The sequence below is a fragment of the Nyctibius grandis genome, chromosome 18 (assembly GCF_013368605.1).
Source record: "Nyctibius grandis isolate bNycGra1 chromosome 18, bNycGra1.pri, whole genome shotgun sequence".
NCBI classification, from domain to species: domain Eukaryota; kingdom Metazoa; phylum Chordata; class Aves; order Nyctibiiformes; family Nyctibiidae; genus Nyctibius; species Nyctibius grandis.
The window spans coordinates 10,831,382-10,845,858 of NC_090675.1; the positions used below are offsets into that span (position 1 = coordinate 10,831,382).

General features: G+C 46.7%; 1 protein-coding gene across 1 annotated transcript in view; it reads left to right on the forward strand.

The window, feature by feature from the left end:
* The first annotated feature begins 281 nt into the window (after positions 1-281).
* Positions 282-14,477, forward strand: part of KSR1 (kinase suppressor of ras 1) — a 62,799-nt gene continuing 48,603 nt past the window's right edge. The window contains exon 1 of the mRNA XM_068415358.1: positions 282-709. Within this exon, the coding sequence (XP_068271459.1) occupies positions 455-709 (255 nt within the window). The 5' untranslated portion in view covers positions 282-454. The remainder of the gene's footprint in view (positions 710-14,477) is intronic.

The window sequence follows — 14,477 nt, forward strand, 5'->3', positions numbered from 1 at the left end:
GGGCGCTGAAGGCTGAGGCGGGAAATGACAGGCTGAGGCGGGCGCTGAGGCGGGCGCTGAGGGCTGAGGCGGGCACTGAGGGCTGAGGCGGGCGCTGAGGCGGGCGCTGAGGGCTGAGGCGGGCGGTGACAGGCTGAGGCGGGCGGTGACAGGCTGAGGCGGGCGCTGAGGGCTGAGGCGGGCGCTGAGGGCTGAGGCGGGCGCTGAGGGCTGAGGCGGGCGCTGACAGGCTGAGGCGGGGGGGCGGAGCGGCCTCCGCGCCCCCTCGCGGAGCAGCCGCCGCCTGCGCGGGCCGGCCGCACCCGCGGTGCCTCGCCGCCGTGCATGTTAATGCGCGGTAATTGCCCGGAGAGGAGAGGCGGGGCGGAGCGAACCGGCGGCTGCCCGCCCGCCCTCCCTCCCTGCTGCTCCCCCCGCCGCCGCCTCTCCTCCCCGGCCTCCCTGATGCCGAGGAATGGATAGAGCGGCTGCCCTGCGAGCCGCCGGCATGCTGGAGAGGAAGGAGCGGAGCGGCGGCGAGCCGGCGGCCGGCGGCGCGGGTCCCCGGGCGGGCGCGGCGGCGCGGGGCTTGCCGGCCGTGCGGAGCACGCTGCAGCAGTGCGGGCTGCTGCAGGACCTCATCGACATCTCGCTCTCCAACCTGCGCGGGCTCCGCACGAAGTGCGCCGCGTCCAACGACCTCACCCAGCAGGAGATTCGCACCCTGGAGGTACGGGGCTCGGCAGCCGCGGTGGGGAGCCCCGCTCCCTGCTCCTCACAGCTGGGGGCCGGGGCCTGCCCCTTCCCCTCAGCACCGGGGGCCGCGCGCCTTCACCGGTGCCTGAGCCGTGGTGGGCAGGGACCCCCGCCCTGCCTTCTCCCCCGGGTAGAGGAGGGTGTACGTGGAGGGCAGGACCCCCCAGCCCCGCTGCAGCCCTGTCGGTAGGGGGTCGGCCCCCTCCCCAGCCGCGCTGTGGGGCCGGGCTGGCCGGGGCAGGGCCACCCATCCGCCCTCCGCCGCTAGAAAGGCGTCCCGCGGAGAGGTGAGGGCGGGCGGGGGAGGACAGGTGCGGGGGCACCGCGTCCCGGGGCGGGCGTGGGGCGCCGCGGGCTGTCAGGCGCGGAGCGGGGCTGCGCGCTGCTGCTGGGGCCGTGCCCCGCCGCCCCCCGCCCCCCTGCGCGGCCCTGGGGCCTGCAGCTGCGCTGCCATGTCGCTGTGAAGGTAGATGCGATGTGGGGTGGGGACCAGAGGTGACCCGAGGCTCCCTAGCAGGAGGTGGGTGGCTACATCGCGTGTCCCGGGAAGCCGGATAGACTCACATTTCCCCTCAGGTCTTCGGTGTTTGCTCCTGATGGTTCCTGCCCTCTCCTCCAGGCCTGTGTCTCTGTCCCTGGCTCGGTTTCACCGATCTAATCTGATCCTCCTTTTCACTCCGTTGGTGTGGCTGACAAACAGCATCACGGTCCGGGCTGGAGGGATGTTTTGCTGTTTGGAAAGATTATATGAAACTCTTTAAGCACAAAATGCACTGTTGTGATGCTTTCAAAGAAGGGCTGAATCTGTACACGAGTCTGCATAAGTATTTAGAAAGGGAATGTAGATTTATTTTTGCTTAGTTCATTTGACCTTTAGATACTTAAATAACATTTTCTTTTACCTTGTGTTACTTTAAGCAAACAATCCCCCTTTGCCCCCTTGTTTGATAGAAGTTCCGTGTAGAGGCTAATGGTCCTTTTCTCTAGTCTTATACTGGAGGCTGCAGGGCTGGAGCATTGGGCCTTTAGGAAGAAAGATCATTACAACAGTGTAACGGTAATAAATGTATATGCTGCCAAATCTATCACGTGAGAAGTAAACCTTGGGGAAAAAAACCTGTGAAACAATAGGTGGTAGGTAGCTTTTTGCATAACCTCTTGGAAATATCTCGTTCTTCTTTCTCTCTTCCTCTGCCTTTTTTTGTGGGTTTTTTTGTTTGCTTTGTTTTGTGAGGTGTTTTGTTTTTCAAATTTGTAGCGCACTTTTTCCTCCTGCCACCTCCAAATAGCGTTCAAAAGGGTATTCTTTATAAAACAACATGTAGGCTTTTGGCAGCCCTACTGACAGCCTTAACGCTCAGTGTCAATCAGCATCATTTTGGGAAATGATCATCAGTATTTCGCTGGTGGACCTGTTGTAAAAGGAAACCTTTATTCACAAAGGATAAAGGCCTGCTATCATCTTCAGGTTCTTCTTAAAGCAGCAAAAGCTGTTTCTAGTGATAGTTGTCGAGTGTGTGCTTGCATTCCTGTTAAACATTTATCTGCTTAAATAAATGCGTGCCACATTCACTGATGATCATAAGATTTGTGATCAAAAAAAATCTTAGCTGAAGAAATTCTCTTTGCACGGCCCAGTATATGATTTCTCTAGGAATTCAACCAAGTACTGGATCTCTGCCAACATGCGAAGCTGTGGGCATGGACATAGACTGCGTGTCCTTTGCTCTGTTCATTTGTCTGTACCCAAATACACATTGTTAAGCACAGCCCAAGTCTCGCGCTTAACTCTGCGCCAGTCTGCAGCGGGTTTGCCTACAGATGCAGAGAACCCGACTGTAAGAGGTGAGGGTCTGTGTTTACTTCCCTAAGTTGCAATTTCCCATGGTGTACCGGAGCATGGTGGGCTGCAGCGTTGTCTCTGGTACCAGGGGGCCTGCCCGTGGCGTTGCGCGGTGTCATTACGGTGCTTTGGGTGGTGTGTCAGAAACGCACGTGGGGTCACACGCATTCACCCATCGGATCGCATCAGTAGAGGCAGATGCTCGGTACTGCAGAGAGCCGGGATGACGGATGGTTTGAGTGTGGTGCGCAGCTGTGTGCGGACTCTAGGCACCTCCGCAAGAGTCAGCAGCTAACCAGGAGCTCGGAGCTCTCCGGTGCCTGCAGTGGTTCTGTGCGTGGCCTTGACGAGTGGCCAAATGGCTATGTGGGTCGTGATTGGTGGCTGCTAGTGGTATGGTTGCTGGGCCTGCAAGCCTCCTCTGTACTGAGGATTTGAATCTATGTGTGTCTTCTGTTCTTGTGCAGAAACTTTTTAATGGAAAAAAGAATTATGAAAACTTATCTGCATCGGTGTAACTGGTAAACTGTGTAGCAAAGCCACAAGGAAATGATAAAACATGAGACAGATAGAAGAAGCAGACTGGAAGCAGGCTGTACTAGTTTGGGAAGGGAGGGGACATGATGCTGGAAGTTGAAGAAGTAGCTCCTGAGGCCAAATGTGAGGCTGCACTTGTGTGTTTTGAAGACAGTCCAATATACTAAGTTAAAAATCGATTTATTGATTTCACTTTTTGTTTTTATTCAAAGGGATGAAAAGGCAGGGGAGCTTCCATAATATGATTTGTATATAGCTCATACACCCCTGAAAGTTTTGTAATGTCTAGTTTTGGTGTCAAAACCGTGGATTTAACAGGTGAAGGGATATCTCCTTGAACACTATCTTTTACTTCAGTTACCTGCAGGCACTCAGACTATCCATGCCTGGGGGTGAACGCTGGCAGGTGGACGTGGCTGGCTGAACTCTATACCAGCGCGGGTCAGGCAGCAGTGCGTGCTCATTGCCATTTCTAATCCCAAGGTTAGCGCAGCCCTGAAGTAAAGTTCTGGAAGTAGTGGTAATGTGAATGGAATCAATAGCCTGAAACACCAGTGCAAGTTAATCTAAGTGCTTGTGTTATTTTTCACACTAGACATACTAGCGTGGACCTTTTGGCACCGCTTCTCTCTGTGCCTGTTCCCAGCTAGGAGAGCTGTCATGTGTACCACGGGATTCGTAATGTGTGTGTGTTTCGAAGTCGAGAACATCAGCCTAACTAAAGGTATTTGAGTGCGTGCTTATGTCCCTCCCAATTTACTGAAATGCTTTAAGTCCTTCCTTATTCCTCTTGTGTATAATGTCTTCTCAAAATAAAGCGCATGGTAGATCAGGATTTCAAACTGGGGCCTTGACAGGTAAACATAAGCCCTCACGGCAGCTCAAATGGGTGCAGGGAGAACTTTCCGTAATACAGAAAGAAGCGGGGGGGAGAAAGGGCTCTGGGAATTGCTTGCAAATAATGTGTTGAGTGTAGATGAGCTGACCCTGTTTCACATGTAGGAAGGCCGTTTCTTAGAAGGGCAGGGAGTTTCCCTGTAGTGGAAAGTAGATTGTGTTAGTTTGGTTATTAGCAGAGTAGGTTCTCTGATGCCACAAGGTCTTGTATTTTTTTTTTAATTTTTGCGTGTTCTGCCGAATTAGTGCTTGAGTGTTTTTCTTTTTACCCAACCCTTTGGTCTATGGCTTGCTTTCAGTTCTGTCCTAGCAGGTTTACTCAATTCTCAAGTTGACTACAAAACTGAAATGGAAAATAAGGGTAATTTTAACCCATACCTATGAGAGCAAAAAATGCCTTGCCACGTGGTGAGCATCCAGTGTTCCTTCAAGCATCCTTGGAAAGGAACAACTCTGACAATCTTTAACTCTGTCCCTATGCTAATCCCTTGCATGACTCTTAAATTGGTTTTGCAAAGTTAGAAGCATATTGGTTTTAGCCATATTTCTTTGTAAAAGTGGTATCTTTCTGGATTCATTTCTCTGGCTAGGAAGCTGATAATGGGACTAGACATGACATCTGTAGTGAAGCACATGAAACCTCTAACACTGCAGCTCAAGCCAGTCTGTTGGAGGTGAGGAGAATAATACAGTCCCCTGTGCTGGTTGCAGTGAAGGGTCCCACGGGTTCTCAGTCTCTTCTGCTGGAAACAGTGTAGCTGGTTCGGTAAACTGTGGGAAGTACCAGACTAAATGGGGTGCTTCCCTGCTTTCTAACTGCAGCAAAGATGAGGCAGGACCAGGCTGAACAGAGACCTGGAGTATATTTAGATGGCAGATGTGTTTTCTTTCTGCCTTGGTTCTTGCATCATAAGAGCTAACTACAGTGTTTCTGGCATGGAACTGCCTCCAAACTGGTTATGGTGGGAGTGTCAGGGTGGGGCGGTAGCACGCATTGCTAAGGTCTGCCTGCTCTTTAAGAAAAACTGTCCTCATTGCTCTTTGGCTGGACTGTGTTTGTGATAGAGACACTCTTGGCCCAGTGTGCAAAGATCACTTTGACCTCTTCCTCAGGAATGGCTTCTGTTCAGCACCTCCAGAAAAGTCACACCAGATCAGAAAGCCTGACTCCAGCTGTGCTGTGTCACAAATAAGTGCTATTCCACAAATCAGTCTTTCGTATTGGCTGAATGATACCTGTGGATTGAATGTGTTTGAACTTGCTTTGGCATTATCTCGATTCGTTTGGCAATTTGGCTAGAAAAGGCTTATCTCTTATCAGGCAATCTCTAAGCAGAAACAAATGCTTTGAAAATGGGGGGAGGCATGAGAGGAGAGGAAGAGGAATCGTAGTTGTCCAAACTTGCAGTGGTACTGAAGTTGGGCATGGGATACGCATAAGGAAAGGAAGACTGTATTTGTAAACTGGAAGTAGTGGGAGTAGTGAATTTTTCAGGTCAAACTGCAACCTGTAGCCACATGTTTGAGCCTTGTTCAGCTGAAAACACTTCCTTTTCCAGCAGGTCTTACGTAAGAGAATAAGAAAGTCTCTTACTTCATCATATATGCAACACTTTTTTTTTTAAAGATGTTTTCTTTTTTGTAGGGCTCCTTCTTTTTTCCTAAATTTGTGTGCTTGTTTGTATAAGATAGGCTTCAACAGAGATTCTGTTTGACTTGGAAGGAAGGAGAAGCACATATTATTATCAAGTCTGTAGATGTCATCTTTTGTGACAGTGTGTCTCTGTATACGATCAGAATTTGGACATCATAATGGAATTTAGCTCATCTCCTACCATTGATTTTGTATAAATGTTAACACAAAAAGTCAGCAGCAATGTTTAAACTTACCTGGATTTTCCAGGACAATCTCTGATGAGTAGATTATCATCAAGATGAAGATAGGACAAGGGCCCTTCTTCACCTCTCTGTCAAGGTCTGTGTGTACTTCTTGCCTTGGGCTGGATTCTACGATGCACTAGTTGGGAGGCAAGAAAGGAAGTATCAGAGTAAGGCTTTGTGCTGCCTTTGTCTCTCTAAGACTGCTTGTGTGGTCACTGGATTATGTTAAAACCCAATTATTCCTGCTCATCTTCATGCAGAGTGAGCTTGGAGACCCCTTTCAGCAACTGAACTCCAATAAAGAAGTTCAGCAGAGCCTGGAGTTGAGACCTCTGTATGTACGTGCCTACACACACTAACAGGAACCCACACTCTGTCATGCCAGACAAACCTCAGTCTCCACATGTGATTTCTGGTGTTTATTGCATGTTCAGAATTGATCTTATCAGTGAAGTAGCCCCACTTGAGCCTCAGCTGTATCGAGCTAAACTCATGGATGTAACCAAGCTTTCACAGATAACACCTCAGCAGAACTTTGTCTGCTACTCAAGGCAAATGCTAGCTATTAACTGCATTTTACACAAGGAAAACCCCTGTTAGTGTTACAGCTGCATGCTGGTGACAGATTTACAGCTATGAGTCAGCATGGTGGTACACTAATTTATCACCTGTTTTTGTTCATAAATAGGAACACTTAACAAAAGAAGTCATGTGACACACCAAATTATTTAGGGTATAGTTATGCTTAAAATGATATTTCCAGCATAGACCATGTAATCTTTCAGATGCTTGAGGGATAAATGCTCACCTTTCCTTTAAGGCTAAGATTTCTTATCCTTATTTTCAGCCCATAGGGAGGTTTTTTGTGTTTGGTTTTTTTTTTTTTGTTTTGTCTTGTTTTTGTTTTGTTTTGTTTTGGTTTTTTTTTACTAAAAGGAGAATTGCACTGAAAGCAAGCCTGGCTGTCTCTCACTGTTTTGGGGGCTGGAGAATGTATTGGCTAGATTACTGCTGTGGTGAAGGGCACAGAATGACGTACAGATGACACCACCCAGAGATACTGACTTGGACATGGCTAAGAGACTTCCCTCCCTGCTCATTTCTTGCTCCCATGGAGTAATCCCACACAGTTGACGCTACCAGCAGCACAGTGTTGCCCCGGCTAGCAAATCGAGGGAACAGAGCATCTTTGAATCTGAAAATATACCTGTTCCAAAAGAAATAGGTAGTTCTTCCAAGACACAGCTTGTGAGCCATTGTGTACGGAAGTGTCATGGGCACTCCTGCTTCCTGGTGGGAGTCTGAACCTAGTCAAAGACTAGCTTGGCATGATTAAGAAACAGTTTGGCAATCTGGCATAGCTCAGGTGAGGGCGAGCGGTGGGTTGTAGTCCACGCCCCCAGAATCTAGCACAGCATCAGTCCCAAGTTAAACTAGAGAAGCTCTGTATTGCTGATAAGGTGGGAGGACAACTGAGAACCACCAAAGTATACAGGTGGTCAGATAGGTCTTTTGCCTTAAGCTGAAGCTGCACAGAGCTGCTGTGCCACCTCCAGATCCCACGGACGTGTCTCAGCCCAGCTGTACTCCCACCGTACACACTCCAAGGAGCATGAAGCCATCATCAGTGCAGCTGCAGTGTTCACTTGAACCTGTGCTAGTTGACAGTTGCTGGTTCTGTTTCTGAGCTCACTGTCTACATTGTAAACCTGCTTTTTGCACGAGCTGTTTAAGCTGAACCCTGGAGCATTCCTGACGTGGAAACTCAAACCTTAGCTTAGGCCCTCATCTCTCTGGGCATGTGTGTATCACGTGTGTAAAGCCACAATGGCAGGTAAAAGCAGCCAGCTTTGCAATAGAAATCTCCCCACCTAAATATGGGCTGTGAAGTTTGTAGCTTGACTAGCAACACTTCTGGTCAGCCAAAAGTGATTCGAGGAAGGGGATGTAACAGATGGTGCATGCAGAATGTGTGCTTAGATGGCTGTGACTCAAAGACACTTTCCGTGCGTTAATGAATGAGAGGAAAAAAGAGACAGCTTCCTGTTGTGTGGTGGGTTTTTTTAGCAGTGATTTTCCTAAAAGGAGAAAACAAGGAGTTTCATGTGTTTCTTCTGGTTATCCTTGGGGAGGTGGTTGGAGGGACAGTGTTGAGGGCTGGGGCTGAACCCTGTGGCAGGCCCATGGCATCTTCTGTCTAAGACTGGTGACTCCTTGTCATTGCCTTGAATTTTTTTCAAAAAAAGCAGCCATTCCCTGTCTGCTTTCAGGGTTCTGCAGGCAGAATTGGACCCACTGGCTCCATCTTGCTCTTGGTACTTTAAAAATTGACTTTAAAGTTAAAATATAGCTGTCTTTTCTCTCAGGAATGTATTCTAAAGTGAACAGAGGCCAAGTCTCTGTCATTCCTTTTCTGCCTAGAAAAAAAATCTAATTTGTACTGTGTGCATCTTGGGGAAGCAGGGAAGAATCACAGGACACTTAATCAGTAGAATAAGGAATTGTGCTTTGATCAGGGGCTACAGAGTGCCTCTGATATGATGATTGTTATCCCAGATGGAAGAGCTCGAATAGCAGAAGCTGAGAGATCCACTTTAGAGCAGTAATTAACATGACCCTGAGAAATCTTGCTGGGATGCAGCAGATCCAGGCTCTGATCTGGTCTGATCTGATGCTGCCAAAACAGGTAATTGACCACAGTTTTCAGAATGCAGCCAGGAGCCTCGGGTCTGGGTCCCTGAAAATCTTCGGAAGCCTTTTGCGAGTAAGTTTAACAGGTCAGGCAAGCACTTTCCTGCCCAGTTCTACTCTCATTAGGTGCTTCTAAAACATGGGTTTGTTGATTTACCGAAGAACTTTCACTTCTGTTTGAAGCAATCTAAATTTAGAAAGGAAGTCTTGAGCTTCTCATTGCTGCTGTGTGTGTGGGCTATTGTTGAGGCTTGCAGATTCCAGTGTGAAGTTTTATTTTTAGTTATTAATGAGGCTGAATAAACTGGAAAGAAGAAATAATATGTTTTACAGATTGAGAACTTCAACGAGGCATCGCCACTGAAAGATATTAGGAGAGGTAAATGGATCTCTCAGTAAGTATGGTTACTGGAAGACGTGTGTCAGTGCCCCTTAGGCTGCCTTATAGTGCTCTAGGAGAAGCTCTCCACACTTGTTTCTCTACTGATCCTTAAAGCATGAAGAATTTTCTAGCACCAGTTTTCATCTTCCAGAGCAGTGTTTTCTTCTTTTTACCTTTAGAGTAAGCTAGAGGACTGCTTTACGATACAGTTGCAGAGCTCCACTGAAATAAGCAGAAGTAGTAAGTTTTTGTTGCTTAAAGTTTCCTGACTTCTTTACACATCTCCCTCTTAAGAACTGTTCTTCATCTGCCAAGCAAAACATTTCAGTTTACAAGCCTTTTGTCTTTCTGACCAAAACTGAAACTTTCTACAAAGTAAAACATTTCTTATGAAGACTTTTAACTTTAACTCTCCCACAATTTCTATAGAGACAGTTCTGGGTGCCTCAGACCAGCACCAGCCAGTAGTATCAGACTCTCTTAGTGCAGGTGCAGATCATATGCAGTATTTTTCCCCCTCATTTTAGTGAATTCTGGAAGCTATGCCCTTGTCTATTCTCCCCTGTTTTTAGAGACTGCTGCTGTACGTCAGGAGAGCTTTGAGCAGGCTGCTGGGGAGCTCACAGAAGCACCCAGGCTCATTTCAGACCGCCTTCATTGTGCTAACTTAGCCAGGACTAGCTAAATCCTTCTGCTAGGGTTAACCTGCATCCTCTTTCCAGTTCTCTTAATGCAAAATGCTTCTGGTTCTTAATCTTTTCGAGGCACAGCTCCACTACGTACCTTCAGCCTAGTGAATCCTGCTCGTGCCTCCAGCCCCTTGACTGTCTACCCTGCAGTGTCTTTACAGCTGCTCAGCTTTCTGCCTTATCACAAGGCTTTGTCCTCTGGCTTGAGTGTTGCAGACAGCCTCTCTGAGGCCCCACAGCGACAGCCTGACTCAGCAATTTTGCACAGTTCTGGCTTGATCTTTCCCGCAGCTGTAAAACAGGGGTGCAGGGGGGAAGGGGAAACACATGGGGAAATGCATGGTCTGATCCCTGCCCCTCCCTTCACTCCTCGTGGATCCTCTACATAAATAGGCTGGCTCAGCCTTTTCTGTCTTCCTGTGTTCCTGACAAGAGGAGCCTGGTGTGAGGTCTCTTCCATACCAGGCACGACCCCTTTATACTGTGAAGAATAAAGTCTCCACATTCAAACTGTACTTTGCAGGGTGGGTTAGCAACATGGTCTTTGTCAGCTTTCCTGACAAAGCCTCAGTGGTGTGGGAACAGCACTGCAAGTCTCCACATTGTTAGAATTCTTTAAAGTTCTTCTAAATGCTGAGCCTTCAGCCCCTTAACACAAGTAGCTGTGGCTCTGGGATTTATCTGGCCTCAAACTTTGGGGCAGATGACATGGGGAAAATTGGAGATTTTCACCATCACCTGGTGGGTGAGGGATTTAGAAATTTATCAGTAAGAAACCCTCATTTATTTGTAAAATGGGAACAGTGGCACTTAATGCTATCAGAGCACCCCTCCTTCACCCATCATAGCGGTGACACAACACACACTTTAACTCAAGAGGGTTCAAATCCTTTTCATGTGAGGGTTTCGTGTAGATTCATGTGAAATAGGACCCATTTACTTTAGCTCAGGGTCTGACCCAACGCAGGAAGCATTTCCTGTTTGGTCTCTGGTAATTTGGGGATCACAGTGCCCCTGCCAGTGCAGTTGCATGTCCAGCACCTGACTCCCAAGTGAATGACTGGAAAAATCTCTTTCCTTAATGACTGTTGTCCACTTGAAGGGCTGTCTTCCAAATCTGTCTAGAAATGGTGTGGTTGGGTACCTGCCAAATTCTGATTTTAATATCTTTAATGGTGCTTTTATTTCCGTTTTTGTTTATGCTTTTGCTGTTGGGGAATGGGGAAGGTAGGTAGCAATATATCCTCAAAAGGAAGCCGTTTCCAGGTGCTGGCAAATTGGGCTATAAATATGCATTTGTGGCTGAGGGCTGGCATGAACTCTGTATGAGGAAGGGATGATTTATTTTGGGTATTGCATCCTCTAATGTGGGCTTATATGGGCAAGAGCTATTCTTCTGAGTGTCTGCATTGCTAACTTTTTAAAAAGTATTGAGGATTATATTGGAGCAATTTCCACTCAACTTCCTGCACTCAGCCCAATCCCTATTGTAAGTAAGTTCTTAGTTTCCAAGCAAAACCTTGAACTGGGTGATACGCATTTGAAATTTGGGGCTACTATAGATTTATACTTAACTCTCTGATGTTAAGTTTATGCACATGTCTCTTCCTAGGTGTGAGGTAAGAAATAGAGCTCACTTCTTCTCAAAGGTTGAAAGACGTGGAGAACATCTGCTGTGAGCTGTGTTCCTTTATCTTAAAGCATATATGATGTGCAGCAAGGTAGTCATTATGTTCCTATAATGTCTTTTCCAACTCTTGTTTAATCTGTAAGACATATCTTTCACAGTGCAGCAGATACACAGCTTTAAAACTAATGGCCTTGCAAAATTTTTTAATATTGGCTACCAAGTACTGTACTCATTAATGGCTTATTGCTACCAACAGTCCTCTGTACAGCCTTTATCAGAAAGACAGCCAGTTCTGTGACTCATGCAGTTCCTAACTTTACCTGCTGTCTGCTGCTCATCACTAAAAGATGCAGTAAACACTTTCTAACCTGGTTGCCCAAGAGATCAGGTACTTACTCTACAGGTGCCCAAATGCCCCTCATGAGGACAGTCAGTCCTCTTGCTGTCACTTCAGATGCCCAAAGGCAGAATGAAGGAATGACCTCCAGAACAGCCAGCATCAGACAGGTGGAGATCACTACAACTCAGTACAGATAAAGGTACCTTCTTCTAAATTATTTTCTCATGTTCTGATGAGCTTCTACTTGCCATCTGCCCTTTACACAGTCATCATATCATTATCTGTTCTTTCAGAGACAATTTAATGAGATCTTCTTTCAGTAGGTTTTAATCAAGTGTTATGGAGTTGCTGGTAAATTATTTACAGCCGTATCACTTGATGGAACACTTGGTCTGCTAAAGGTATCACGTAAGTGACATCTGTAGCAAAGAGTAGAGCTGGCTTTAACTTAGACCTCGCTTGTGTTCCTTGGGGTTATCCAGTGGACATCAGGCGAATGTCGGGTTATGTGAGCCCACTTTCCTTTACAGTAGTAGAAACTGAATGTGACTGTGCTGAAAACAGAGGAGTTGAAGCAGTTTAAAACTAGGGTAAGAGCTGAATTTAGCTCTTGTCTCCACTGGCTCAGTTCTTTTATAAGTGCCTTTCAAGGTTGAATACCTTAAACAGTGTGGCCTTGACCCTCACTTGAAGCTCCAGCTCTTTAAACAGAAGCGCTGTTGTACTGTCTTCAGGTCTGATGTAAAGTAAGTGTTTTTGGAATGGGCAAGGTAGTAAAAAACTGCTCAAATAGCAAAGGATAATAACCTGAGAAACTGGGTATTTTTAGAATACAGAAGGATTCTTTCTCTGCCTTATTTCACCTGTCCCTTAAGGTGGTGAAAATTTTACAGCTATTAGATATCCCTTCTTTCATCTTGTTGGATGCTTGTTTCAGCAAAATTACTTTTTTTCCAATTCAGCTCACTTTCTTTGTGAGAAAGCCCCAGCACAGGAGGATACCAGCCTGCCTCCACCCAAGTATATACCTGTAGGTTTCCAGCAATAACTGTCTTCCGTTCATTGTTTACATAGCCTCTGAAGTAAAATCAGTTTGAAGATACATAATCAGTGTCACACAACTGTCACCTATGGAAACCTTATTCCAGGTATTTATTATGCTTATTTGGTATTTACAATGAGCATAAGCTTGGGTGTGTTTTTAACGCTTAGTGTGCAGGCTGTAGATGCAACTCTGGTTCCATTCAGTATTGGAAAATTACTAAGTACTTTTGAAGATGAGTTTGTCTTTCTTGCTTCTGTCAAATTCCTTCCAAGTGTAGGATTTAAAAGAATAGTTTTGCAGGTTCTTGGTGGTGTCTTGCTTCACTTGATGGATTCATAGTGCTGAGATAGAGAAATACAGCTCAGTTGAAGCTTTTGTGATCTGATCCAGAACAGAGGACAGTAATATGACTTCATTTTGAAGCGCAGATGTCAGCTGAGTATATGGAGAAAGGATATTTGATACACTATGGAACGCCATAAGAGCTTGAACCTTTTTCTGAGGCTGATAATGAACTATTTAGTACAGTTAGGAATCAAGAATTTCATGTAGGAAAGTGACTCTACCGTTGCCCAAGCCATGCGTGCTTTCAGTGGATAAGTGCAGATGTTTGACTTTAGGAAATGATGTTCAGGGAGGTCCTGGAAACCCCCCAAGAGACCAGCAGACAATTTAGCAGGTCATTGTATCTCGTTGGAGATCATCATTTGTCATGAGCCTTTTGTGAAGGAAAAGACTAATTTACAATCTTATTGTGTAGATATACTGGATGTGTCAGCATGTTTTGAAAGGCTCCTCAGAATGAACAATTGGGGTGAGAAGTTGTATACTCTACAATTTTCCCCCTGCAATAAGAGGGAGGACTGCCTATGCTCAACCCATGCTCTTTTATCCTTCCTCATTCTTCAGAATGACCAAAGACAAGAAGGGAGATTTTTAATGTTTGTAAGTGAAAGCTGAGCACATTACAGTCTCGGCTGAAAGGAACTGAAAGCAGTCCACCTATTCAGGAGAGCATTGCTACTAGCCACCGTTTTTCTAACCTCTCTTGGCAAGTAGCTAGGGCAGACACATGTCAGAGAAAGTGCTTGTAGTCCTGATGTTACTTAGTGTTTGGGAGACAGGACAACATGGAAGTTGGGATAAGAAGGGACTCGGTGCAATAAAAGTGCAGTTGTAATTACACAGAATCACAGAATCACAGAATGTTAGGGATTGGAAGGGACCTCGAAAGATCATCTAGTCCAATCCCCCTGCCGGGGCAGGATTGCCTAGACCATATCACACAGGAACGCGTCCAGGCGGGTTTTGAATGTCTCCAGAGAAGGAGACTCCACAACCTCTCTGGGCAGCCTGTTCCAGTGTTCAGTCACCCTTACAGTAAAGAAGTTTTTCCTCAAATTTAAGTGGAACCTCCTGTGCTCCAGCTTGCACCCATTGCCCCTTGTCCTGTCAAGGGATGTCACTGAGAAGAGCCTGGCTCCATCCTCTTGACACTTGCCCTTTACATATTTATAAACATTAATGAGGTCACCCCTCAGTCTCCTCTTCTCTAAGCTAAAGAGACCCAGCTCCCTCAGCCTCTCCTCATAAGGGAGATGTTCCACTCCCTTAATCATCTTCGTGGCTCTGCGCTGGACTCTCTCTAGCAGTTCCCTGTCCTTCTTGAACTGAGGGGGCCCAGAACTGGACACAATACTCCAGATGCGGCCTCACCAGGGCAGAGTAGAGGGGGAGGAGAACCTCTCTCGATCTGCTGACCACACCCCTTCTAATACACCCCAGGATGCCATTGGCCTTCTTGGCC